Source organism: Balearica regulorum, chromosome 1, assembly GCF_011004875.1.
Source record: "Balearica regulorum gibbericeps isolate bBalReg1 chromosome 1, bBalReg1.pri, whole genome shotgun sequence".
NCBI lineage: Eukaryota > Metazoa > Chordata > Aves > Gruiformes > Gruidae > Balearica > Balearica regulorum.
The window spans coordinates 195,378,828-195,406,796 of NC_046184.1; the positions used below are offsets into that span (position 1 = coordinate 195,378,828).

Below are 27,969 nucleotides of genomic sequence, written 5' to 3' on the forward strand. Positions count from 1 at the left end.
ATATGTTCATTCTCTCCCTCTTCTGTACATACTCAAAATCCAGGCAAATTTCCAGAAGAATAATGTGAAAAGCTATGTGTTGGAAATGTCCCACAACTTCTTTCACACATGCTACTCTCCTGCTACCTGTAGCTACGTACCTACCTCTGAACTGACCTTTGGTACACGACCCATTTTAGTGCCTGGGAATTTGCTTGGTTTACGTTCACCCTGGCATCAGAAAACATGTAGTTTTGCCATGTTTCACTTCTCCTAGATTGGACGATCAATCCTCCGTCAGAAAGGAGGATCATTAGAGTGGTAAAACCGTAGGACAGCTGGAGGTTGAATAATCTCTCTTCAAACTTTAAAACTCTGTGCAAGTTTCCTTTGCAACTTGTACTCTACGGGGTTATTAAAAATGTATGAAAAACAGCAAGAAATCAAGCCGGCTGTTACTACAGGAGATGCCTGTGGTCCCTCCTTGCTTCACAAAAATCCAACCCTTACATTCAGACTGCAGGATAAAATTATGTAAGGCACTGCAGTGGATGTGAAAGCGACAGCCAGACTTGTCCCTAGCGAAGGAAAGTTCAGCACACTGTAAATAAGACGAGCATCGCTCCCCTCTCCGCCACCCCGGGATGCGCACACACCACCGACGCCAGCCAGCAGCAGCACGGGCTCGATCACGGTAACGGCTGCCTTCCTGCCCTTTCCCTAAAGCATAAAAAGATGCAAAAGTACCGTCTCGTCCTGGCACCGAGCGCGGGATAAACACTTGGAGCAGCATTTGCCCATCCTGGCAGGACCGCGACCAGCCGGACCGCCACCCGCCGGACTGCCGCCGGCCTCGCCCGGAGCCAGAGGGTGAGCCCCGGGCGATGCCACTGTCAAAAAGGGACGTCGCGCCCCCGCACGCCGAAGCCGGTCAGGGCCGGGCGCGGTCCCCTCGGCTACCTGGTGCCTCCCGGGGCGCCGGGGGATGCCCGCGGTGCGGGGCCGGGGGGCACGGAGCCGGGAGCGGGGAAGGGAGGGTGGCTCGCAGGGGGCTGCCTGCGGGCTGAAGCAGCTCAGCGGGTGCGGAGCAGCAGAGCAGTCACCGGTTCCCCCCCCGCCCCCCGCGGAGAGCTGCCCGCTCCCCTCCCTGCCTGCGCACCGATGCTCTCCGGCTTGCTCAGACCTCTGCTGAAAAAGGGGGTCCGGTCGCTCCGGCTGGCAAACGCTTGCCCAGAGCAGGGCACGTCCAGCAGCGCCATCGCAGGGACGTGTCGGGGCGAGGGACGGCAGGGAAAGGTTTTGAAACTTCGCAGCGAAAGCCCCAAACGCGCTGAAATCCGAGAGTGAGCTTCGGCTCTCCGCGGGAGGCGGCTCTGGCTGATTCTCATCTTCATGCCGCATTCACAGCCATCGATCACTGTAGTCCTCGTCCTCCGCACCCACTTGGATGGTGCCTTTAACCCGAACGTCTCCTGGCTCGCTGCCGGCTAGGCTGCTCGCCCGCACCGGTCCCAAATTCAGCCCAGGGCATGAGATGGGCAATGCGGCTGCGACGCTCCTGGACGGCGGCTCTGCCGCGCTGGAGCCCCCCCGGTCGCCATGCGGGGTCTGCGGCTGGACACGGACGGTCCGCGGCTCTGCGCGGCTCTGCCGGCGCATCCCCGGAGCGAGCGCACCGCTGCGCGGCCCCTGCGCGGAGGACGGCCGCGGGCGCTGCCTGCCAGCCGGGCGGGACGCGGAGACCGGGACCCGCTCCGAGCCGTCTGCTTCCCCCGAGTCGTTTTCAGGTTGGGTCGCTCCAGCCGGCGACAGCGGCTGCCGGTGTCCCCCAGCCTCCCGAGTCGCTCTCGTCTCTCAGCAAGGACCTTTCCTGAAGTCACTTACTTAAATCCCGAGGAAGACCGCTACCCTCAGGACCTCGGTGACTACTTGTGACTGCAAAAGTGCAGACCTCTGCAATGTACCTAGGGACTTTTGTAATCCTCAAGGGTTGGGGTATTTTTTTTGGCCATGTATATATGTGTACATATATATATGTGTACACATATATATATGCATACAGCACATAACCTAATTCTAACCCTAACCTGCACATATACATCTATGTGGTGTATATTCCATCATTCTATATGTCCGCTCTGTATGTGTGTGCCCCCCTGGGAATACATTTGCTCGGTTGGACTCGGGGCACGGAGCTGCAGCAGCCTCACCTCTCCTGGGCCGTTGCCTCCAGCATGATCATATTTTCCTCTAACAGCTTACATTAAACAGAATGCTGGGAAGAGGCAAAGCAGTTCAATGACTTATAGCCAAGGTGGTATTTGTGCAGCACATGCCTACACTGTTTAAACTTGAAAAGCATTATTTTCCTGAAAGCCAAATGACTACCCAACGTACGAAAATCCTACATTGCCCTTAATGCTGAATAGCTCTGTCTTCTGGTAGGAAAGGTGGAATGTTCAGTTCTGTGCCTCTTTGGATAGGCATTTTTGTTTAATTTTATCTTCTACTGTGACTAGTGATGCATGAAGTGATTTGGAAAATAGTAGGAACCAACAAGAATCTCCAGCAAAACCTTGTGTTCAATCACATTTAAATGCTCAGGTAACTTCCCAGTTTGTGTCAGCTTCTTAGTCCCTGTTCTTCCTCACCCCTTCCAGGAATTTAAATAAAGTTTCAGAATATCATGGACAAGTAATTTAAAAACAAACAAACAAAACCCCACCAAATCCCAAACCAAAACAAATTAAAAATCTTACTCAACACATACATGTTTTAACATGTGTGTCCAAGATCAAACTTTTCTTTACAATGTGTGAAAATTAATTTACTTGGCTACTGAACAGCTACAGAGTGGAGGTAAAAAGAGATGTCTATGTATGGCGAAATTGTTTTGTCCTCACTCTAGGAACTTCCGTTTTGCCACACAACCTGTAACTGTCTGTAATTTGGATCTTTTGCAGTCTAAATCCTGACTGGAAACATTTTAACTGCCATAGAAAAAAGAATTATAATAGTAGTAGGAGTAGGAGTAGTAATAATAATAATAACAATAGTTATTACTATTATTATTATTTGCCATTTCTAGACAAATTACCACAGCCATTTCTCTGAGCTGGTCATTTGAACTACAGTATTTAGATCAACATGTCTGACTATCAGGCAAAGAAAATAAAAACCTGTCATTACTCCTTTTGTTATGCTTTTAAAGTGAAGCGCCCATCTTCAGTCATTCTTCTAGTAATGGTAGATTTGCTGTTTGTGTGTGGTGATAAATCTAAGCTAGAGATTAGCTAGCAAGGTCTATGCACCACTTTAGTACCACTTAAGCACTAAATTGGAAGATAAAATATTTAAGTGGAACTTAAATTAAGCAGAAGCCATGTGTTGTCCTTCTGGCAAGGGTGAATTGGGCCCCCAGGAGCTGATTTGACTTGGGATGTAGCACTGATAAGGGATAAGGACATGATGGGGGAGCTACTGGGCTCTTTGGTCAGTTAAGGTCCTTTTGGAGAAAGTGAGCCCAAACTCATTCAGTTTAAATTAAGCCTCATCTTGCAGGGCTAGATGTGTAGCATTAAGATGAGAAAAGACCCAAGCTGAGAGAGCAAAAGGAAAATGGAAACTATTTTAAAGAGCAGTTCATCAGTCAAATGCACAAAAGAGGAAGAAGAAAGGAGAATACATGAGGGGTGTCTGTGGTGGGAGCATGCTCCAGGCTGGAGGTAGGTTACTACATGGAGGACTTCGAGCACACACTTGAAGGCATCAATGCCTATGGGATTAGGGATATAGAAATGAAATGAGCATAACTGAGACAGGAGCAAAAAGCTTACCAAAGCAAGCACGTTATGGGAGAGGACAACGTCTATACCCAAATTCTGTGAGAACTGGCGCTTTAAACAGCAGGTTCAGACTAAGGTTTTAAATTATCAACTCTTTTCTTGTTATAAAATGCTAGAGCAAACTGCCTGATTTCAGCAGCGTATGGTACCTGGATCAGATACTGGAAGGAATAATACATTAAAAAAAGAAAAACGTGAAGCACAACAAAGCACCAAAGGCAGATAGATCTATGCCAGTGCAGACCGCTACCTTTGTACGCCAAAAGAGTTGATGTTTGTAGGTGAGGGTAACATGTAACTCCCATGTATCGGGGATCAAGTCCCTTCAGATATGGTGCCAACCACAACATTGTTCATTAGGCTGAGAAAGATGGGGAGCAGCTGACGAAGTATTAGGCAGGGAGAAGCCATTTGGGGGAAGATGGCAAGGAGTTGCAGTAAATGGAATTACTGGTCTGAGCGGAGATAATTAATGGAGATGTTCAAAGATCAGTCCTTGGGGCAAATTATGTTCACTTACAACCAAAAATTAGGGGAGTGCTAATGAGATGCTGGGAGGCACTATCCATCAAGGGGAGAGTCAAAACACCATGCTTGTCGAACTGGATGATATTTAGGGCTATAGTAGTGGACATGAGAAGAAACATAAAATACTGGGAAGTCCAAGGTCATAATCATAGGAACAAATAACAGGAATTTCAAGTAGAAGATGGAGACTCATCAGCTGAAAATAACAGCAGAAGAGAGTGGTGCTTATTCAGTCATAGGATGACTAAGAACTATGTCTATGGTACAGCTCTGAATAAGTCAAATACAATCTTAGGCTGTAGGAAAGAGACAAGAAGGAAGTTTAAATGCTTTATGAAAAGCCCCAGAGAGATCTCACCTGAAACCTTACACAGTTCTGGTCACCCATGTTTTGGGGCTATGAGTTCTGACCCAGGGAATATATTGCCTATACCACTGAAGGGGTGCCATGTGAGTACACATCTGCTTCTGCCTAAGAAAACAACAGGAAAGTTGAAAAATGATAGCTTTCTATAAATACATCAGGGAGGAGAGCACTAGGAGAGGGAGAAGTACTTCAAGGTCAAAAAATATGTTTTACGTAAGAATAAAAAGCTGTGAACTTGGAAATACATATCTTTCCATTGCAAGAGGTTCTGAAACAGTCCTCTGGTAGGAACTGAGGAAAAGGTAATTACTTTTAAGCTGCAATTTGATAACTTGAGGGAAGAGGTTATGGGATTTGGTTGTTGGCAACTGGAAAGGGCTGGATTTGATGACCTAGCATGAACTTTACTAACCTTGTGTTCCTATCCATGCAATACTGCTTGTCTGTGTATTTTCACCACTATATTGCTACACATCTCGTTGATGGTCCACACCTGAAACGTGAGTGTACCTCTGCCAAACTACTTTGCATGGAGCTCTGTCCCAGCAGATCTGATTCACTTGCCCTTCAAGGAAGAAAGGAGAGGTCTGTGGGTAAGACAGGGCCTGGGAAAACCTGTACTGTTAGTTAAACACTACATTATACATAAGCTGTATGTTTGTTTCCTTACTGGAAACAGAAAATACAAGTAAGTAAGTCCCACAGAGAAAGGTGTTCCTTGTTACGTATAGGATTAGCAACAGGGATAAGAAGAAAAAAGGCTGTTAACATTAGATTTTAAATCATCAAAATAGCAGCACTCAACAAGCAACATAACAGGATGTGTTTTACAAGGTACTGAATATTCCAACATTTATTGACTTCAGTGGAAACAAAAGGTAGTTAACATGTTAAAGAGTAAAGTTCCTGGGTAATTAAAGCTCAAGGAGAATGTCTATATTTTCTTAAAGGGGAGTTGCTTAGTGTATAAGCAACCTATTCTAATAGTAAAGAAGCATCATGGGCATTATTTTTTCCTACGCTGACAGAATCAATGCTTTCCTCCACAATGGCCATAATACAATTCCTATTTACTGTTCAAGCAATTCCAATATTTTATATTTATCCAAATTACATTGGGAGAGGTAGGGTTTGATTAGCCACTTTTTATAATTTATTAAGGTCCCCAAATGGAACACGTTATTCTCTTTAACTCTGTAATGATCTTTATGGATCAGTGCATAGATTCTGTTATATAGAGGATAAACAATAAATAATTTTGTCGAGATTCTAAACATATATTCTAACATAAATAAGCAGGTTTGGATTCTTAACAATTAGTATCTGATGTTTCCCTATTTTATGGAGGTTGACTACCCTTCCTAGGAGAGACATAGCACTTCCCCTGGATTTCCAGAGTACTGGTCTGCAAAGGTTTGGCAAGTAATATTTGCTGTGAAGATGGAGGTCTAGGGAGGAAAACAGGAGGATGAAAACCAGAAGCAAAGTCTGGGGAAAGCTCTAGGAGATAAAGGTAATAACACTGTACTATGTGTGTCACTGAGCAGGAGAATCCTTAAGTGAACTGCATATTATTCATCTTTTATGAAACACTGAAAATGCTTGCTGAGAGGCATAGCATGCGAAGTATGTCAAACAAATATTTAACTTAAGCTGAATAGATAACAGTCTGAGGGCAAGAGCAGCAAAAGACAGCACATGGAACCTCAAGGGACACAAATTTGTTTGCAAGAGGACTGCCAGCTCTAGGAATAAGTTGATTGATAGGACATTATCAGGGGTTATGGCAACAAACATAGGAAACTAGGAGAAAACTGAAGGAGACAGTGGTTAGAAGTGAGGACCAAGAAGACTGAAGACAACACCATATGGATATGGAGAGAGAGAATGGGAAGAGAATGCTGAGGTGGGGCACGCCACAAGTTGAAAAACTGCTTTACCTAGTAAAGAAATGAAAGCATGGATTCAAAGAGGAGATGAAACAGAGGAGAAAGGAAAAATTATTCTGTAGACAGAGATTCAGAGGACAAAGGGCTATGCAGCAGAGAAGGGAGACAGGGAACAGGAGACTGCAGGAATGAGGAGATAAGGAGAGAGGTGAAGGTCAGGTTCAGATGACCTGGTGCATAACCGAGACACCACAACTTCTGTGATATCTCAGCTCTAGAGGGTGATGGACAATTCAGGCTATCAGCAACTGCTGCCTCCTGGCATTCTCTGCGGTCAACGGTGAGAGGCGATCGTGACACCGACATTAAGCACCCCCAAAGGATGATGGTGAGGAAAAGCCTGGTGCGGCATTTAGCAAGGGCCAGGGTTTTGTCCAAGGCAGTGCTGAGGTGGGTAGAACAAAGCTATTCCAGCAATGCATTTTGAACAGGAGGTTCAGAAGATGATTTAGTGGTATACCACAAATTATCATTTATGACAAAGATGGGAGAGCTAGGCAGGGAGAAGGGATATCCAGCACTGCCTATGCGATTACTGCAACCTATTTCTCTGCACGTACCCTTTTCAAACACTGTTAGTTATATTTTCTGTGTCAGAACATGCAGGTGGACTTCCTCAGAATTTAGATATCTATGAGAGAGAAGTCAAGTATACTGTCAGAGTTGCAGACAGCTAGGGAGACTGGGAGTGTTGGTTGATGAGAAGCTCAACGTGACCCGGCAATGTGCGTTTGCAGCCCAGAAAGCCAACCGTGCCCTGGGCTCCATCAAAAGAAGTGTGACCAGCAGGTCGAGGGAGGTGATTCTGCCCCTCTACTCCACTCTCATGAGATCCCACCTGGAGTACTGCATCCAGCTCTGGGGTCCCCAGTACAAGAAAGACATTGAACTGTTGGATCGAGTCCAGAGAAGGGCCACAAAGATGATCAGAGGGCTGGAGCACCTCTCCTATGAAGACAGGCTGAGAGAGTTGGGCTTGTTCAGCCTGGAGAAGAGAAGGCTCCGGGAAGGCCTTAGAGCAGCCTTCCAGTACCTGAAGAGGTCTGCGGGAAATCTGGAGAGGGACTGTTTACAAGGGCATGGAGTGACAGGACAAGGGGTAATGGCCGTAAGCTGAAGGAGGGTAGCTTTAGATTAGATGTTAGGAAGAAATTCTTCCCTGTGAGAGTGGTGAGACACCAGAACAGGTTGCCCAGAGAAGTTGTGGATGCCCCCTCCCTGCAAGTGTTCAAGGCCAGGTTGGATGAGGCTTTGGGCAACGTGGTCTAGTGGAGGGTGTCCTTGCCCAGGCAGGGGGGTTGGAACTGGATGATCTTCCAACTCAAACCATTCTATGATTCTGTGATTCTATGATTCATAGGCAAATTGTCCCATCAGTCATCAAGGACTGGTAAAGGTCCCTTCTAACCCAAATCATTCTATGATTCTATGAATTTATCTTTCAATAAGCCAAGCATGGCCCTCAGAGCTTGCAATCCATTGCTAAGGATATTATCAGTATTGTTAATTTTTCAGTGTCTTCAAGCAGCATAATTCAGAAACAGTCTCAACTAGTCCTAAATTCTCTTTCAAAGTTTTGCTTATTGAAAGTGCTAGTCACCTTGTATGTCTGTGAGTGCTTTAAACCAAGAAAGGTGAGGGCTGCCGTCAAGGAGGTGATTTCATCTTCCCCTCTCCTGGTCACCTGTTTTGTCCCTGTTTCCATTCTTATGATCACACAAGCGTTTGAGCAGTGAATCAGATCAGGGTTAAAAGTCAACCAGGGAGAAAGTGGTGAATTTGGGGACAGAAAACCACCTTCGTGCAGGGCCAGCTTCCTCCGGCCAAATGCATTTGTGGAGTGTGCGTGGCAGCCTCCACACTCTGTTGCTAGGTGGGAGGAGAGTCCTGTCACAAGCCCCTGAACCCTTAATCTTGTTAGACTAGAAACCACAGTGGCCCAATGAAATGAGAAAAGCAAATACATTCACTATTACATTTCATCTTCCTTGTTGGAGGTGCATTACAAATTCTGATATGGCTCTGTTGGTAGTAACACGGTTCTCCACATTGGTCTTTAGACATACACATGTAATACATTATTTTCCAGGTAGGGTCTGTTATTTTTATTCTTACCTAACTTAAAAAAAAAAAAAAAACCTCAGAAAATGTAATATAGTGATGTAGGGATTTCTGAAGATATGAGCAGTCAGTCATGAGTTTCAGCTAGGTGATTCACCTAGAGCTGAAGGCCATACCAGATGTCCCCGGAATGGCAATTTCCCTTGGATTTACAGTAAGGTCTCACATCTTGTGTACTACTCAGTACCATGAGGTTTTAATGATCCTCAGGCAACTAATATGGAAGCAAACATTTTTAATATGTTTTTTCAATTATACAACTACATTATTGTGTATCTGGAAGAATAGAATGTTTACTCTAGAATTTAACAAATTAGCAAGGACTACATGCTCTCTGTTTCTCAAGTGAGAAAGCCCAGCCAGCTGACTCCATTTTTAATTCAGTTCTCATATGAAAAGAATGTGAGGATCTAAACAGAATTCCTTCAGACTTTTGTTATTTCTACTAGTGTAGCCTTACATTTATTTTTATGTCAGTAGCTTGTGAGGCCATGGATTAAAATGCACCGGAGAACAATACTTTATTACTATGTTTTCTAGTTCTTGATGTCTGGAACGGTACAATGTAAGCATTTGCAGCGAATTCCAAATTAACTAGCTCTTGCTGACAAGGAATTCATGTTTCTTCATATCAAACTTCATTTATACACCAAGATCACAAGGAACTAAAACAAATGCATGTTTTCACTGAACTCCTCACCTGCCCTCTACCCAGGAATACATCCCCTGCAGGGCTGTTTCTAAATTCCAAACCTCTGAGTAGCTGGAAGCAGATGGCCATTTTCTTCAATCAGCTTTGCAGAGAATCATTCCCTTCTTCTCCCAACAAACAGGGAATCTCCTCTCTTCCACTTCTGAGTTATCCTGGCCCAAAGCCAATGACAACTCCAAGCTGCTGTATTTTGAGACCAAGCAGAGCAAGGGACAAGTGCTGACATCCTGCGACAGCAATGTAAGTGCCAAAAAATTCCAGCCGCTTTGCATGGACCAAGGTTTCTCCTATGGCGAAGATTCCCAGTGCTCTGCTTAGAGGAACAGTGCATACTTATATTAATGAGAATCTAGTTGATCAGTTGTGGGCTTGGGACATTTTTGTGCAAAGAAAACCTAACTCAGTTTTTAGAAGTCACTTTAAAAAATGCATCCTTTGTACTAATTTCTCTGTCCCCAGCATCTGTGTAAAGTTAGAGCAAGCTTTAAGAAGAAGTCATAATAAGCAGTTCTCAAATCATTATATTAAAAACTCTGCCACCTTCTGAAATTATTTCTATAATGTGTGAAAAGTGATTGCAGGAAGAGCATTTGAATCGAGTCTCAGGGGTGAGAGCAAGGCCAGGGAATTCCAGGAGATTGCAGCTGAGACTTTTTTAGAATTCATTTCTGGAACCAGAGTGCTCAGACCTGAAGGGGAGGTAAGTGAGAGACAGGCTGTGGTTTGGGTATCTGATTCAAAAGCATAGCTACATGCTTTTGGATGGCTGTGAGGACACAGAAAGAATATCAAGTGGATATACTTTCCACTTGAAAGGATAGCAAAAATAAATGTCAAAGTCATTGGAACACAATAATTACCATGTAGACATGTCTTTGAGTCACGGTCCATCTAATCCAGATCCTGCATCTAGCAGTGATTATTGCCAGAAACTTCAGCAGAAGATGCAAGAAGCCCTGCATCAGAGAGTGTGATAAAAAGCTGTTCTGCATGGAGATCTCATCTTAATATCTATCTGAAAAAAGCTTCCAACCTTAAAATAGGTGTCTCCCTGCTAATAGCGATTACATCACCAAATGTTATATGTCCAGATATTCTTGTTGCCAACAGATCTTTGTAGAATTTACGGACAAAAGGATGATTCAATCAAATAGCATGATTTTTGTATCACAGAACATTATTTTTTATGCAGTTACTGTTCTGTAACTGTATTTGTTGAAAGCATCCCCTCTACAATGGCATCCAGGGTTGAACTGCAGACATGAAGATGTGGAGCTGCTTCCTCTTCTGGTTTGTTCTAATAACTGATCATCTCTATTGCTAAAGGTCTGCGCTTCCTTCATGTGTCGAAGGTGCAAAGCTTCTGCTTCCAGCCAGTGGTTTCTGCTAAACCTTCCCCTGCTGGAGGAAGGAGCCTTCTGGTAGACAGCAGTACCTTCTTATGGTGGTTCTTCTGCTCTGGACTCAAGCCACTTTGTCCCATCTTACAAAGAAAATCAGTTGTGCTCTGCAGTCTCTCACGGCAAAGGATTTTTCCAGCCCTTGCAACTGCCTTCTCTGTTTCCTGCCCACTTTTTCATTGTTTCCTGAAGAAGTGTGGGCACTAATGCTAAATGTTATCTTCTAGTATCAGTCTCCCCGATGCTGAATGTGCAGGTGTTATCACCCTCTTAATTCTACTTGCTGTATTTCTGCTTACTCACCCAAAGATCTTGACAGTTTTTCATAACACATGTTCACAGTAGGAGCTCACGTTGATTTGCTCTGACACCAGAAACTGTAATTACTCCTTTCCAGCTGACGCCCAGACCACAATTCTGTAGGCATGACCTGTATTCTGTGTTTACATCTAGTTGCATTACAACACATTTCATTTGAATGGGCCCAGCTCACTTCATGATCCAAATCACTCCTTACTGTTGCCAGGTCCAAATACCCGCTCTGAGCCAGGCTCTCCGTGTGGTTAGCATCAGCCAGTTATGGGACGGTGGGGGTGAAGACATGAAGTCTTGGGCTTTGCTTCGCACAGAGGCAAGTCAGGATTGTACTGCGAGACAGCTCCAGGCAGAGCTGGTTTCTGCCTGGCTTTGCTGCATTCATCACTCATCAAAAATGAATCAGTGGGAATGTGAGCACGTTGGGTTTATATGTGTAAAAGTATCTGCAGCTTGCAGTCCACAAATCAAATATGTGGCTACTTAGCTGCTAAAATCTGTAACCACAATCCACGTGGAATGCAATGTGAATATGAAATTGCACCTGCAGTATTGAAGATCAAACCAGAACTTCACTAATAAAGTGCTCCTTTTCTTTCAGCATGTCTGTACAAGAGGTTTTTGCAGATGTGGCATGCAGTCTTGAAAGGCTTAAAGGTGGGAATTGTAGTCATAGTCTATCTGTATTTTCAAGCCTTGTTTTGCACTGGAGCAACCTCACATCTGCCAAGATTTTTCATCAACAGGGAAAGTTCCACTATATTGCTGCAAAATCCCTCTTGTGCATCAGCTCAGAATGCATCTGGTGATGGATCTACACAGGAAGACTTATGATATTTACACTCTCACCCTCTGGGACTGCAGCAGTAATTTTGGAGAGACAGAGAGTTATATCAGCAGAAATTTCTAGCTTAGGAGTATGCAGTGGTGAGGGAACACAGTAAATAATCTTTTGTAGTCTTTCTGTAAGTGACATTTAAAAATGCCTTTGGGGCAGGGGAGTGAAGACAGAGAACATTTTTTTTTTATGCGTCTAAAACTCAGTAACTTCTAGTACTTCATTTTAACTAAAGATAAGTGAAATGCTGTTTTACGTGCAACAGAAGATATTCCAAGACTATGGGAAAGAAGTTCAAACATTATAGTCATATGCATGGCACCCACACAAATATATGGTATGTATTCACCTGTTGCATGCTTATTTCTAATTTAATCCTTGTAATGTATTTAGCCATTGATTTGAGTATGTTATGTTTCTTTACAATGTGTTTGCTTTTAAAAATACCAGTTAGCAAAAGGTAAAGCAAAAAAATCAGGCCAAAGATCTGGAAGCTTGTGCCAAATATCTTTTTCTTTACAGTCAGAGCAGAAAGAAACCCTGAGACCTTACTCTTTTGCAATGTAGATCCCACTGGAAGTGCAGAGAGCCATGGACAACATCCAGACCCTCCTGAACATTTTCCTCCTACTTTCCAGGACAGAATAACTCTGCAGGCATTTCCACCTATCAAGCATCTCTTTCCCTAACCTGCAAGTTACCTGTGGGTTGTTGTTGCCGCAGCGTGCTCGGAATGCCTCTCCAGAGGGCTTTGCCTCCTGCCTGGAGTCCTGCCTTGATGCTTATCTCCTGCCTGGAGTTAAAGGTGGGGCAGCTTAAGGCAGGCAGCTCAACTTTACATAAGTTTTTCCGAGATGCTCCAAAAGCCGTGTCCAGAAATACAGCCAACTTCAGCTGCTGAAGGGATCACTACTTACTTAAGTCTTGTGGTCAGACCAATTCCCCAAGCTAAGGCTTGGCCTGAGCAGGGTGACTATGCCAGGTACAGGAAGAATGTCCCATGTGCCAAGTGATGCAGTACTCTAGATTAAGGGAAAATTAGTTTTCTCTGCTCTTGGGGAAGCTGAGTCCCTGTATGGGACAGAAGAGTCATGGGACCAAAAGGGGCCTCCTGCAACGTGCAGCCAAGCGCCTGGGGCACCAGACCTAAGGTGTATAAAGGCATCTCAAATGCAGCCCCAGAAAAAAGCCAAGTTCAGGCACATCTCTGGTAAGTGGTGGAGAATCCCAGCACCCCCCAGCCAGCACACTGGAGGTGCCAGGGCTCCTTGTACAATCTGGGTCAGACATCCCCCACATGTCCCCCGAGGGTAAACATCCCTCTGGGTCTGTCCGTTGACTGTAGACCAAATGTGGATACTCTGCAAGAGGCCAGACCTCCTCCACCCGACACCTACCCTGCTCCATGGCTGCTGGACAGAGCCCAGCACTGAGCCCCTTGCTCCAACTGGCACAGGAGGCCCATTGCAGAGCGGAGAGAGCCCTCCAGTTTGCTTTCTAATGTCTATTCATCTCTAGCCCAAAGGTAAGAAACACTTCATTAAGGACTAAGTTTTGCTCACATCACATTAAAGATTTCTGGGACTATTCAGTCTACTACTATATATATATATATATTTGCCTATAAAAGTATCTTAGCTTTCCTTTACAACACTTAGTGATTGTCTCCTGTTAGCTTCATGGACAAGATGTTGATGTTTATATTTGTGATAAATGGATACAATTTCAGTTTTGCTTCAGCCTTCTTACTTTAGCAGTAGCATTCAATATATACAATTATACAACCTGCTCCTTTTTTATGTCTCTCCAAACAGAATTCTCTACATTATATATACCAAGGTCCCTTTTCTCCATGTACCGTGCAATAAAAAAAAAAAAAAAAGGAAGAAATGTAGCTTATTTTTTCCCCACAGATGAAATCAGAGTGAGATAATATGAATAGCTGTGCAGCCTGCTTGCCTCAGAGGCAGCCATCAGCCCAGCAGTGCTGCCGTGGACACGTACTGCTGCTCATTTCTGCCGCAGCCCAGAGACACGTGCTGCACCGCAGGGAGAACCGCAAAGGGCAGGTGGGACGAACTGGTGTGGGATGTAAAATATTCATCACACCCGTTTGGTGTAAATGAACATGGACAGTGGGAATATGCCTGCCTGCAGAAGGGAAACTGTACTCACTGAGCTCTCTTCTACAGCTCATACGGAGCTGCGTACACACAACCACTGCTGGGTGTACCTCCGCACCTCCCGATGCATGTGGTTTTGCTTTGAGCTGTTGCCTGCACTTGCTGTTGCACTTAGGTGATGCACTGGCAGGACACTGCCCCAGCTGGTCCTTCTCCAGGGGTGCCTGTCACTGGGACCCCTCTGGTGATCCCAGACCCTGCGATGCTCCAGCCCTATCCCCCGTACGTTCCCTGAAAACATGTCTTCCCAGAGGATAGCTGAGAGAGCAGAACAGACTGCAGATGTGTGCTTGCGTGCATGCAGGTGCGTGTATCTGTGTGCAGGTACACAAACATGTGACTCTCTTTCCATAGAAATCCTCGCATAAACTAGACATGTGGTAGTCTCCAAGACTCAGTCACTTTGACTCCACAGTTTTAATTGGGCTATTGACTATTTAGATGAAAAGCACTCCAGGTCTGGAACATCGTCTTTATACCACCTGCAAAATGACTAGCACTCTGGATAACTGTGGAATAATAAAGATGTTAATGTCCTAAATTCTAATGAGATTGTTATATAGAGGTCAAATATTAACTAAAAGGAATACATTGCCAGCCAAGTGCTTTCTGTTTTTAACACACCCCATTCAATCCAGACAACATCTTTTTGTTCCTTGCTCTGTGTAATTCAATTAAAAACTGCAAACTAATGTTACTTAAACAGATTTTACTGCACTGGCAAACAAGAAGATAAAAACTGAGTTTTCAAGTAAGGCTAGCCTTTATGATTTGTGATGGCTAAAACCAAATCAAGGTAATTATACATCGAGCCTACTACTTCTGCAATTAAAAAGCTGGCACATAGCTGGTTTGATGGGCATTTAGCATTGCCAGATCTTTGTTATGGATAATAAATCATTCCTCTTAATAGGCTGCAGAAGCAGTAAGATCCCTTAAACACGATTTCTATCGCATTGATCATTATTGCCATTATTATTACGATGCCTATATATGTCATTGTTGGACATGTCTATATTAATGGAGCCATGCCACTTTGCCCTGGGGGTAATGTAAAACCACCGAACAGAAGTATTACTGCCAGAGTTCTGAAAATACAGGCAGGGAGAAGGTAGGGGAGGCCATGGGTGTGTATCTGAGGGCAGGAGAGCCACTGGGATGCCGTGACGGGCATCTCCGGGTGAGGCTGCAGGAACAGACTGAGCTATCAGGTGATGCCTGAGGTTGCCCACATGGGTGAGAGGGGGAACATGGATCTACCAGAGGGACATGTTACTGGAAAGTAACCACCAACATGTAAATATGTCAAGTGACTCTGGTCACTGCTTCTTCTGGGTGGGCAGCTTGGTATTTGACCCCGCTGTAGGTTGATTGTGACCTCCCTTAGACTCCTGTTCAAAAATTTGGTCTTGAAATTACTTCTGAACATTATTTGTGAATAGATATCTCATTTTACAGCAACTTTATAGAGTGATATTTGGTCTCATTGTACACTAAAATGAAAGTGAAATCTTCTCAATACGTGTCTAAAACAGGAGCTGTGCTGAAAGGTTTGTGTCTGAAGGGAGGCTCAGCTTTTTGACTCCCAGAGGGCAGGATCCCTCCTACCCAGACAGGCCAGGGTTCATCCACTCTGCTGCTAAAAAGAATTACGGATTCTTTATTTGCTTCCTCCTAGTGAAAGCTTTGTCCAGCCTCGCCAAATTCCCTGAAAGGTATCTATAAAATTTCATCTGTTCAATATTTCTGTTCTCTCATGGAAGCAGAAAAATTATTCAATTTCTGGTGTGATTAACACTTTCATATATGAAGCTTGCACCTACTGATCTGCAATGAATTGCAAAGTCTTTGTTGCATTATATTCTTACTAGAAATTTTGGTAGAGTATCTGTGGAGAGCAACCAATGAAGCAATCAAAGAAAATAAATAAAAAATCAAACAATAATTGATCTGAGGAAATTGTCTTTGCAGTATGCTGTACTGCATTGCTTAACATGTTTGTGGGTCCTATATGAATCCTGTAGCCACCTTGCTGGTGTTGGAGCTGCCTGATATCAAGCACTTTGCAAGGAAGGTGCAGGCTTCTCACCTTCAACTGTCCAGGAAAGGTATTTTAGAAATACCTAATATTACAGCTCCTGTTCAGGCAATTTTCAAAATGAAAATTGTTAATTCAGAGACAAGAAAGTTATTAATTCAGAGAAAAGCATGCCTACTTCCCAGTCCACAATCATTTCCATTTATCTAGTAAATAGACTGTGATGTTATAAATGGATTTAAAGCACTTAATAGTTGCACAGTTACTCTGCCACAGGTCTAACCACTGCACATGCACAGCAGCCACACAGGGTCTATGAAAGCGCCATTCCAGGCTGCCTGTACCAAGAACAGACACTCACATGTTTAGAGCAAATGCTGCTAACACATTTCTGGCACAAAGTACTGATCCAAGAGTGTCCAAGTCTCTGGATGCTAGAATTGTTATTCACCATTGGGTTTTTTTTCTGATGAAACAAAGTTTCATGGGAAAATGCAGGCACCCTGAGTCGAAAGTGTATCCTCTGGAACATTTTGATATTGACAGATTGAAGTTATGGCTCTCACAAACTCTGCCCAGATGCCTACTGGATTGCCTTGGATGGTCAGTTTTCAGGGTTTTCTGCTGAAATATAACCCCAGTAAGCACAAGCACAACCCCTGGACAACTGATGGGGCCAGAACTGCGTGGCTGTGGTGTTAATGCCAAGCAGGCTAGAGATCCTCACATTGTCCTCAGGCCTGGAGAAAACAGTTAATAGAACTCCCAGACTCCCTGTTGTGGAAATAAAGGCCAAATCTAACAAGAGATTGAAAAATGAACAGTTACTGTGACTCAGCAACTCACCTGAGAACGGCATGACCATTGTTTCTTGCAAAGATCAGGATTCTTAACTAAAACTAGATCCTCCAGTTTAAAGTGGAAAAAGAAATTACAAATCTTAGAAAATGAAATTTTGGCTAACTGTGAAAGAGGTATTTAAAATGCATGAAATTTAGAAGAGGTACACATTTCTGACTCCTTGGCTGAACTTAAAGAATAGCATGAAAACATTGCGATTCGGGTTTTGCTCTGTCCCTTGCGTGAGTGAAGGCCACAGTACCACTGGATCCTATCACTCATCATTGCTTTTCACACAGCTCCTAATGCATTGCCAGATCCTTCAAGCCAACCACCCCGCTTGGAGGCTGCCATTGTCCTGACACTTACTCTGTTTTTTTCCTCTGAATGCAGTATAAAATCAAGGCTGTCAAAGTCAGTTGTTTACATGGAGATCGATAACGTAAACAAAAGGAGAAAATAAATTCACCTTTACCTGATGCTTGACACACAGTCTAAATATATTTCTTTTCAAGGACAACATGTAAATAAAGAGATCTTTAATTTTTAATGGAAATTTAAACCTCTTGAAGAGGAGCATTAGAATGCCTGGGGCTATTTCTTTTTTATCTTGAAATTTGAAATATTTATGTATAACTAACAAAATTCTTCTCCAACCAAGGCATACAAACATACTCTAATTGGGGGGTTGTTTCAAAACAAGACCATACAACTACCCCAGCGCTTCCCAAGGAAGCAGGTTCTTTCATCCCCCAAAACCAACATTTGCACTATTTGTCACAGTGGTGTCTGTGAGAAAGCCACTGAGGACAGGGGGAGAAGCCAGGAGGTTCCCTGCACTTTCTTCCTTCTGTCTCACAGGGACTGAAGCAGAGCAGACCACGCTGTCTGGGAGTGCTGCACGGTATCTGCAGTAGTCTGAAGTTTGCTGCCAGTTTGGCTGGTGAGAGACCCTTCTTGTCTGTCCTCAGCTGCAGCTGCCCCAGGACACTTGTATTCACTAGTGGAGAGCTCTGTGTAGTGGTGGGAGAGCACCATTTTGTGTCTTGCCTAAACAGACCCTTCTGAGTACAAGGACAGTGCTGGGCATTGGATGATATTGTGACCTGTGGAGTAAAACACTGAAGGTGCAGCCTGGTGCAGAAATCTAAACCAGTGACACATCTCCAGAGCTGCCCAGCATTAGTTACTGCTCCAAAAGGAGAGATGGAGAGGTTGGGCAGGACCACTGGGCAGCTTTCCCCCATCCCGCGCCAGTGGCTCTGCGAAACAGCCCCCTTTCACCTGCAGCTTGGCACACGCTGCCTGTGCTGCCCACAGGTTCCCGCTCACTTGCCTCCCTGTCCCCACTCTGCCTCCAGAGTCAGGGGGTTATTTCCATCAGGGTTAGTCCGGCATTGCCACGAACCCACCTCCAAAGTGCTGGCAGCAGTGTGCCGCAGCCGGCCATGTCAGGCAGTGCCTGCTCCACTGGCATAAATGAGTCCAGATAGGGCTTGTCCTCTGACACTGCAAAGGAAACAGAAGCTACGGAGAGAGAATAAAAATCTCTACTGATATCTCACAAGTGGAGCACTCCCTTTTATTCCTTTTCAACTTTGCAGTCCCCTGTGGCCAATTGCTGGGTGAAGATAATTAGCCCTTGATTAACACCAGTTTTATATATATGTGCGTGTGTGTGTGTGTGTATATATATATATGGGTTTTTTTTTCACCTGTTCTACTTTTAACTCCTACTCAACTGAAAACATGTACAATTAGCATGTTTGAGGCATTCCCTCTTGACACAGAAGGAAGAAGCAGCTTTTTCACTAAGCAATTAGTTCTTCACCTACCATTTTCCCAGCTATGTTCCCACCTGCATTTGCTCAAACATCAACCCTTAAAACTCTTCTGCAGAGCCTTTGTGCCTGCTCTGCAGCCTCAGGATTTCAGGCAGGGAGAGGAGTTTGCTGCTGCTCCCTTCCTCCCCCTCCAAATGCCATTGCCCCTGCTGCCCACTGCCTGCCTCCCAGGGGTGGGTGGGTGTGATTTACTCACTCCCACTCCTCACCCCACAGGACAGGGTCTGAGAAAACCGTCATATTAGACAAGGTTGGCACAGCAAGTTTCTGCCTCCTCTTTGTATTGCTTTCCTGGTTCTTCTCCCCTCCCCAGCCATATGACCGTAGGGCACAAGTCTGGAGCAGGGAGACCCAGCCAGGCTTAGAAGAAGGGGGTGCCCCTCGGAGGTAGAAGTTATCTGATCGCCCATTTGCAGTGCGGAAGGAGCTTGTGCAAGTGAGTCCACACCGCAGAGGAAACCCTGCTGTGGGACCTGCGCTATCCAGGGGCATGTAGCTAAAATGTACAGAGTGGGAGATGGCACCACCCATCCCCACTCCCACCTCACACAGTGCCTGTCTTGGGAGCCCTCAGTGGGGCATTTATTTCTGTTTTCTCACAATATGCAATATTCCCCATCATCATTGCCACTCCAGGCAGCTCACACCCCCATGCCCCTTTGATGGGTGTGCGACAGCATCCAAAACCCAGCAGCAGCACAGTGAAGGGGTGCAATACCCAGGTGGATGGAGGTCCACTCCATGGGGTGGATCCATCGTACAGCCACAGCACAGGCTACAGCACAGCACCGCCACTTAGCCCAGAGAATAGGCATGTCAGTACTCATTTCTGAATTTGCTTATCTTCTTCACTCATTAGGTAACCCAAGGCCTTATTTATTACCCATGCTATCCGCTCCAGTGACAGCAGTGCTGATTTTCCTCATGGGCTGATCTTTTGTCATCTCATCCTGATATCAGAGTGCATCACAAATACTAATTTTTTTTTCCTTCATGGCTCCCTCATGTGATGGCAGTTCCCTGGTGTCCCCATCTAACAGCTGGGCACTGAGGCACAGGGAAATTAAAATCATCCCTTAGATCCCATGCTGGGTGAGAGGTGGGTTTTGCCAGCAGACCCGAAGGGCGCAGTGTGGCGAGTGTCCAGCTCTGCAGTCACAGCAGCAGAGCACTGAGCACCGAGAGGTGCTGCGTGAGTGGAAAATGAGGGACACACTCTGGCACAGAGGTGGAGAGCTTGGATGAAGTAATTCTATGATTCTATGATTCTATGAAATGATCTTCCTATAGGCCCTGCGTAGCATCCTCTGGTAATCTCCAGTTACCCAGAGGATGAGGAGGGGAAAGATGCTCAGCTGCTTTAAGGTTTCTATTCCTATAGCACCTTACCTTCTCACTGCCTGTCTTTTAGCATCCACAGCAAATACGCAGGGACTTGCAGAAGGCAATTTCCTTCAGTTCACAAACCCTGATCCACTCCTTGGGCAGACTGACCATGTGTGAATGTCCTGCGGATCCCATAGCAGCCGCATTATAGAACCTTCATCAGAATGCTTGCAAGGAAAGGATCACCTCTTGAGTCTTACTGCTGTTTTATCATAACTAGTAGCCCCCAATACCAAATCTTGTGCATGTCTACTTAAAAAGCAGTTTAGAAAGCCCTAAATGATGACAAAGTTTCTTTCTATTTTTTTTCTCCTAAGTAAACAAAGTATTTTATTTGTCTTGCAATAAAATGGTTTTTGATTCATATTAATGTCAGGGTTTGATGTGTCCAAAATGGATTTTTTCCAGGATACAGAATGAAAAGATTGAGTTGTTCTGACTGCTCTGGTCTCCAGCAGGAGCAAAGAAAAGACTGAACTTGCTCAATACAGGAAATCTAGCCAAGCTGTAATAATGAAGAGGGAGGAGTGGCAGTTTTCTAAGGACTATTCTCGGGCCAAATTCTGACATATTTTGCAAATGTTGGGAAAGTAGTATCCCTGAAAGCCAGAAGGTCAGTCTTTCTGATGAGTGCTGGCTTCTTACCACTGTGCCACCACGAGGCACAAAGAGTAGATATATTTCTCCTAAACTCATTCTCAGAGACAGTTGTTAAAATAAATTGTTTTCAGGTCTGCTGGAGATAAGCACTTGAAATGTTAGTCCAAATTACTGTTTTGGAGGCAATGGTGGGAAGTACCCAGCAACTTATAACTAGTGCAACCAATTTTGTTTCTAACACAAGAGATCGTTAGCATTTGGACAAGGTAGTTACATGACACTGGGTGGCTTATTGTCCATTCACGAGACAGAAACATTTCTCTGAAAAATACACACAAGCACACACATATCTCAGTTATCTGAATGGCGGAAAAGTTTTTTCTTGTCCATCCTAGATTTTGAAGGACACTGCTATGTGCGTTTACTTGTCTGGAAGATATGTATTGTATATGCACCCAAAAGTAACCCACACTCAGGTGTGGAAACAAACACACACACTGGTTACTGGTGACACGTCTTTCCCTATGTTGGTAGACACAAAGTGCTGGGACGCCATCAAGTACTGCAGTGCTGTCCTAACTCTTGTTCAGGGCATCTGTGTGTTTCCCCCATTCTCAGCTGATTGGATCGCGCCCATGTGCTGGGACCTGTCCTGAGCAGTTTTCCCCCTGTGACGAAGACCACAGCATGAGACTGTGCTGCAAGTGTGGAAACCCTCCCATGTCCAAGCAGAGTATGGGACAGGATACCCCAGCGTAACTCTTTCCCTTACCTGCTCCCACCCTTGGGGACTGCAACCCAGAAAGGATACCTTGCCCTCTCATGCACTGCAGATCTGGAGTCCTAATTTGAAATTTCAGAGGCAGAACTTGCTAATGGGACTCCACTTTCCAGCTGTTTAAGCATGCTGGACTGGCAGAAAGGCATCAGCCCAGTTTTCAGGGCCTCAGTGAAGTTTGGCCACAACAGTTCTCAGCACTAACACATCTACTCTGAGTGTACTAGAGATATGAAAGTGGATTTTTTTTTCTCCCTATTTATGTCCAGAAAGACTCTCCAGCGTTTGTCACTTTGGTTTACTCTCCTTTAGATGGCACTGTTACCACTTCCAAGAGGGACTGCTGCTGGCCACTTTGCTGAACAGGGCTGAAGCCCGGCCAGGACTGTCATTATTACTCGGCTAAACAAGCCAGACCAGGTCAGGAGTGACCCAAGGAGCTGTTTGTGATATTTGCTCTAAAATGTCTTCATGGTGTCCTCTTCACAGTATCACTCCAGCTCCCGCCAGTCAGTTGTTCACTTCGGACTATCCCTCACAGCACAAGGGTTGTACTGACACAATGAACATGCAACACTAAGGACAAAATCTGCTCCTCTTCAGAATAAGTTTGAAGTAGTTCCCAAAGTCAACAGGAGTCATGTGTGCATATCTGAGGGCCTTAACTAATGAATCTGCCAATTAAATAATGATTAGAAGCCATGCTGTCCATAGGCACTACAATTATTGCTTTTCATAACTAGGTAAATGCTTACGTCTGAACCACTGCTTTAAATTCTTTGTCTACTGCCTCAGTCATCACCTGCTTTGATTGCCTAGGCTTTTCCTAAGACAGCAAATTGGTTTAGCTGTCATTTAATGGGTCTGTATCAAGTACTGCTACATGTTGTGTACTCCTTGAGGCCTATTAAATGAATCTTGCCTATTACAAGCATTTTCAACTGAGAAAGAGAGATGATTCCAGGACACAATTCAGCAGTGGTCTGAAACAGCCACAAAACAAATCCAACAAACCCCAAAGAAAATGGTCATGCAACCTGAAGTTTGTTACAGCAAGTGCTTAACTCAAAGAAACTGCCGGTGTGGGCCACCACACTTTACTACATATTGTCACTCTCTTTCTTCAGCTAAACATGTCTGTTGGTCCATTTGCGTTGGTGCTTTCCCCAGCTTTGGAGAGAGAACAGAAACAGTGTCAGCAAGACGAGAGCCACAGGTACACGGAGACTCCAACCTGTGTGCAAAGCCCTGGTCCTTGGATTGCTTTTAAGACTCAGTCCAGTCCTCGCAGTCTGAGAGCACATTTTCCAACATAATTCAGCTCCAATCCAGAGAAAAATCTGTGTTTTGGGCATTATTTTGGTGTGGTGTAAGGAACAACATACTAAAATTAGGCTATGGGTGACTATGAACCCAAAGAGGCTCCCTAGCCCCAAAGCAGGGCTGGGCCCTCTGCTAAGCAGAGCAGAACTGCCAGTTGGACAAATCAACCCCAAACTTCTCTAGAATAAGGCCCCACCTTGTTCCTGAATGAGTATTATTCCCTCGCCAAACTGCAGTTTTACTCAGAGCTCAACCATTTTGCCTGCAGACTTCTCAGAAACAAACACATGCCATTATTGTTACTTATTGGGAAAAGTTTCTCTTTCCATGCTGCCCTAACACAAAGCCAGCCAATGCAATTTTGCTCAAGCTTTCACACAATAATGCCATCTCAGAAAATGTCTACAGATCGTATTTTCGAATGACGCTCAAAAACTTCGAAGTCTGTATCTACGTTGCAACACAACAAACTGCTCAATTATGCAATTGCTTGAGTAGTCCCAGATCATCCCACTACATGTAGGCTCTCAACTAAAGCATTGAATTTAAAAGTGCAGCAGCCTCCAGGGAGGCTTCAGTCAAGACAAACAAGTATCTCAAGCAGAAATTCAGATCTTTGGTGCTGTAAATACTCTTCTGGAAGTACTCACCTGCTGCCATCCAGTAAAAATGGAGCCTAAAGCAACCGTACTCCTAATGTAGGTACCAAATCTGAGCTGGGCCCACACTGACTGTGCAGCTCGTCACCCAGGGAAGCAGGGGTGTCTTTGCCTGGGAGATGCCCACGTTACATGGCTCCCAGCAGCACACAGAGAGACACAAGTGTCTGGCACTGCGCTGCACTGTGATATGCAGATATATGTACTCCAGGGTTACCAGGCAAGCCCAGAAGGGACTGACATTCAGGCTGAACACAGGTAAGTGAGTCCAGCAGTGGATCTGAAAAAAATCTACATCTAATCCTGCTCAAGCCTGAAGGTGCTTGAATTCCACAGGTATATTATTTTTTACCTCCAAGCCCTCGGGGCACTCAGAGGAGTATTACTGAAAACCCCCAGCCGGCCTGATGGTGCAAAGGAGCTGGGAACATGACACACAGTTATGCCAGGACTTCGAGAGGACTCTACTAAATAAAGTCCCCTGAGGTCTTCAGTTTAGGAGGCATTCTCAGGACAGATCCAACATGCACCGACAGGATGAGAATCTCCTCAAAGCTCAGCTGCAGCAGCTGTTCTCACTTAAAACATATCCAGAGGAGATGAAGGAGATATGCCCAAGCTTCTACAATTCCTTCAGCAAATTGTGAATGAGGCATGAGATGAAAAATCTCTCCCCAGTGGACAACGTGTAGACAAAGCTGAGCAGACACTGCTTTGCCTTTTTTTGTTTCCCTCTGCTTTAATCAAGGACACTCTATAGTCAGCTCCAAAAAAAACCCCAAAAAAACAACAAAACCAAAAACTTTACAAATGCCCATCAAGCCCAGAAATGTCAAGACTAAAGAAAAATAGAGGGGGAAAATCCCCTGGGAAGGTATTTAAAATATTTAGTACTTTTTAAAAATTCCCTGTTTTTTTCAGTTCAGCGAAGATCGCTCTGGCAAGATCAGCTCCTACTTAGGGAAAAGTGTGAACTATGGTATTTGTTCAAAGGTAACCTTTCCCATTAATATAAAAAAATAACTGAATAAAGTATTTCAGAATTTGTAAAGACTGTTTGAGTCTGTGTTTTGTTTTTTTGGTTCTCTTTCTCCCATTTAATACTCAATGTTTACTCTTGTCTCTTCCAAAAGTAGACAAACAGGGAATCAAGGTTATTATCCAAACCTTGAGTCCTACTGCTAGTGATCGTCTGCCTGTTTTACAAAGTGGTTGGGACACCAGCTTAACCTGGGATGGTACAAAATACGTGGGCATCAGGTGAACCAGGTCTGGACCTCAGAGCCCAGCTAGATTTCCCAGATTACTAAAAGGCTTTTGAAACCAGCAATACCTACAAATCCTTCATGGTTACCGTGGTTGTCTTTTAAAGTTTACTCATTTTGTCTTAGGTTTAGTGAGTAAATAAGCTTCCCTAATTATTGACAACATTTTCTTTATGTTCTGTATATCTACTGCATGTGATGTCCTAAATGCTAAGATAATGTTATTCTAACATCTTCAGGAATTTGCACCTCTGTAACAAGGACCACTCTGCCTGATCTGTGGTGAACAGGAAAAGTAGGTAAGTACTGTGAGAAAACAAATCTTTTCCTTCATCCAGCATCTTTGGTTGACTAAATGCATGGATTGTTTTTGCATATGTTCGCAAATATCAATAGCTCAGTTACGCTTTCCATTCCAGCTGTAGCAGTCAGGGACTGGGATTTCTAAGTTTCTGCATCTGCTTCAATCCTGAAAACACCCTGAAAGCCCTCTGTGCTTGTGACAAATGCTTCACTCACAATTCTTTCTCTTCTAAGTTCCTGAACTTTGATTGTCAAATACATGGCATTGAATTATAATTCCCTCCACATAATAACTGTTGCAAAGAAATCACATGCTTTGCTCCCAAAAACAAAGTTTCAATGATTGTGGAATAAATTTGGGCAAGTGACTGGTGTAAAGGTAAAGTATCTTTCCAATGATAAAAAGTACCCATTGCACTTACCTGCCTGAAAAAGTGCTGTGTTGTTATAGCAAAGACATCAAAGCCATAGCTGGCCCTTTTAAGCTCATCTCGAATATTGCTTAATTGCCGGGACTGCTCATCACACTTTTCCTTCAGTCTCTGAACGAACTGCTTTTCAGCATCTCGACTCTCTCCTGGTTTGGGAGAGAATCCATTCTTTGGGGTGGTCGGCCTTTGCTTGGGATGTCCTACAAACGAGAGAAGAAAAGACCATCAGGATCACTTACTTTATATGTATGGACATGACCTTATGTGTTTCGAAGGCCTTTGGGACTCAGCCCTATAAAAGAAAAAAAAGGTCGGTAGCATTCATGCAGAACTGTAATGACTTTCAAAAAAAGCAAGAGCACAGTGAAATATGTTTTCCCAGGGGCCAAAGGTCAAAGTTTTGTAGCAGTCATCTCACCTCAGGCTCTGAGCCTGAAGGTCTGCTACAAGTTGAGGAGAGCTCTCCTAAGAGTGTCTTAGTGAGAACAGGTTGTTAGAGGAAGGATTCATCTCACCTACATTAGATATTTACAAGAATAGAGGTCTGCATCTTGAGGTTTGATGCTGGACTCTCTTGAATGACAGTGAGAGAAATGGGCATTTCCAGGTTGAGATTCACCTTATCCTATTGCGGATGTGCAAAACAGTTGGATGACATTTACATTCTATGCATGATTTATTTGGCCACCTGAACCCCAAGCCTTGTGACTTGACAGAGGTGCCAAATTTCATTTGCCACCGCAGATTTCCTTTTGCCTCCAAATGGGACAATGTGGGGCTGAAGCTGTCCTTCTCTGAATGCAAGCACAGCATGAGTTGCTTGCTATTGGGATATCACTATTTCTTTTTATCAGCAATACTGCAGTCTACCTCACCAGTTCCCCTTGCTTTCGCCTTTATAACACTTCTAAAGTTGCAGCACAAACCAGATATGTATAGAAATGCCACCAGGAACCATGTAATGCTGAATGGCTGCTCTCTGCACCATCGGTCATACCAGAATCAGTATATGGTTTGCCTGCAGAAATGGATCCAGACAGACTCTGGCTCCTCTGATGTGCTCCAAGTTGGCTTGAAGGAAACCTGACCCTGAATAAAGACGTGACACTACTAGTGTAGCTTCTGTTTAGCATATCAGCTCAAATACGGTGTCATATTCACATGAATTCAGGGAAATGAGGCTTTTATGCTAAGTTAAGTTCGTGTCCTGCTTGAGTCAACCATCCATTTCTCTGGATATGATCAGTTACGAGGATGAGGCAAGAAGGGGTAGTGTTCTGGTAGCATCAGGTTGCTCAAGCCACTGCTTGGACAATCTGTTTTGTCTTTATCTTCTAGGCTTTCTGAGAACTCTGCTCTGCAAACATTTATGGTCAGCTGGGCAACACCTTTGCACAGCTCACTGATTCTTTTTGCTACCCTCAGTCTCTACTCAGCTGATGCTTTGTAGCTCATTCCTGAATACTGGCCAGGAATCTCTGGTTGTCCTCCTCAGCTCCTCCTCATAATCTCCAGTTTTTAGCCTAGGAGCTAGAGTCAGTAAGAAAGAGGGAGAAAATGGAGTCAGACATCTTGTTCCCATGTGTTACTAGAGATGGTGGACATTGGTCTGGATACAGATGAAAAATGAACATTTCTGTGTTAGCAGAAAGAGTTGGGTATGCAAGAATCTGAAAAAAAGGGTATCTTGTAGTTTTGTAGTCTGATAGTACACAGATCCTGAAAAACAATACATAAACAATGTCTCCAACCAGTCCTCAGCAATGAATGGGAGACAGTTTTCTGCCATGGGCACTACCTACCCCTTTCCTTAAAAACAGAACAATCCTTCCACAGAGAAGCATCTGATGGTATGAGTTTGAGCCAAGTTGTGAAGTAGAGCATTATTTTGTCAGAAGTGCTTTAGATATTTGAGATCTTTAAGACTGTGGCCTAGATGTGCAAATGGATCCTTAGGGCAATTTTACTAGATCAGGCAGGGAAGTAGTATGGCTTTGCCAGAGCAATACCTCAGGAGCGTATTCCTACTTTTTCAGATCCCCAACTTGTGTGGAGCCACTGGGAGCATGTCTTCCAACTTGCTCGACTACGTTCTGGCTCCAGGCTAATCTTACAGGGAGCTAGCTCCAGCAGAAATGCTCCCTCATGTCTCCAACTATCTCATGCTGCAACTGTGAAGGGCCACAAGTGCAAAACAGCCTTGAACCTCTTTGTGCCCATGACTTGCATTTGCAAAAAGGAATACGAGGCTTTGCACCATGTCAA

General features: G+C 44.4%; 1 protein-coding gene across 8 annotated transcripts in view; it reads right to left on the reverse strand.

Moving 5' to 3' along the window:
* MTUS2 (microtubule associated scaffold protein 2) overlaps positions 1–27,969 on the reverse strand; it is a 327,334-nt gene that overhangs the window by 35,548 nt on the left and 263,817 nt on the right. For all 8 annotated transcript variants that reach the window (XM_075742076.1, XM_075742078.1, XM_075742073.1 and 5 more), the window contains one exon: positions 25,696–25,904. In XM_075742076.1, coding sequence (XP_075598191.1) covers positions 25,696–25,904 — 209 coding nt within the window. The remainder of the gene's footprint in view (positions 1–25,695; positions 25,905–27,969) is intronic.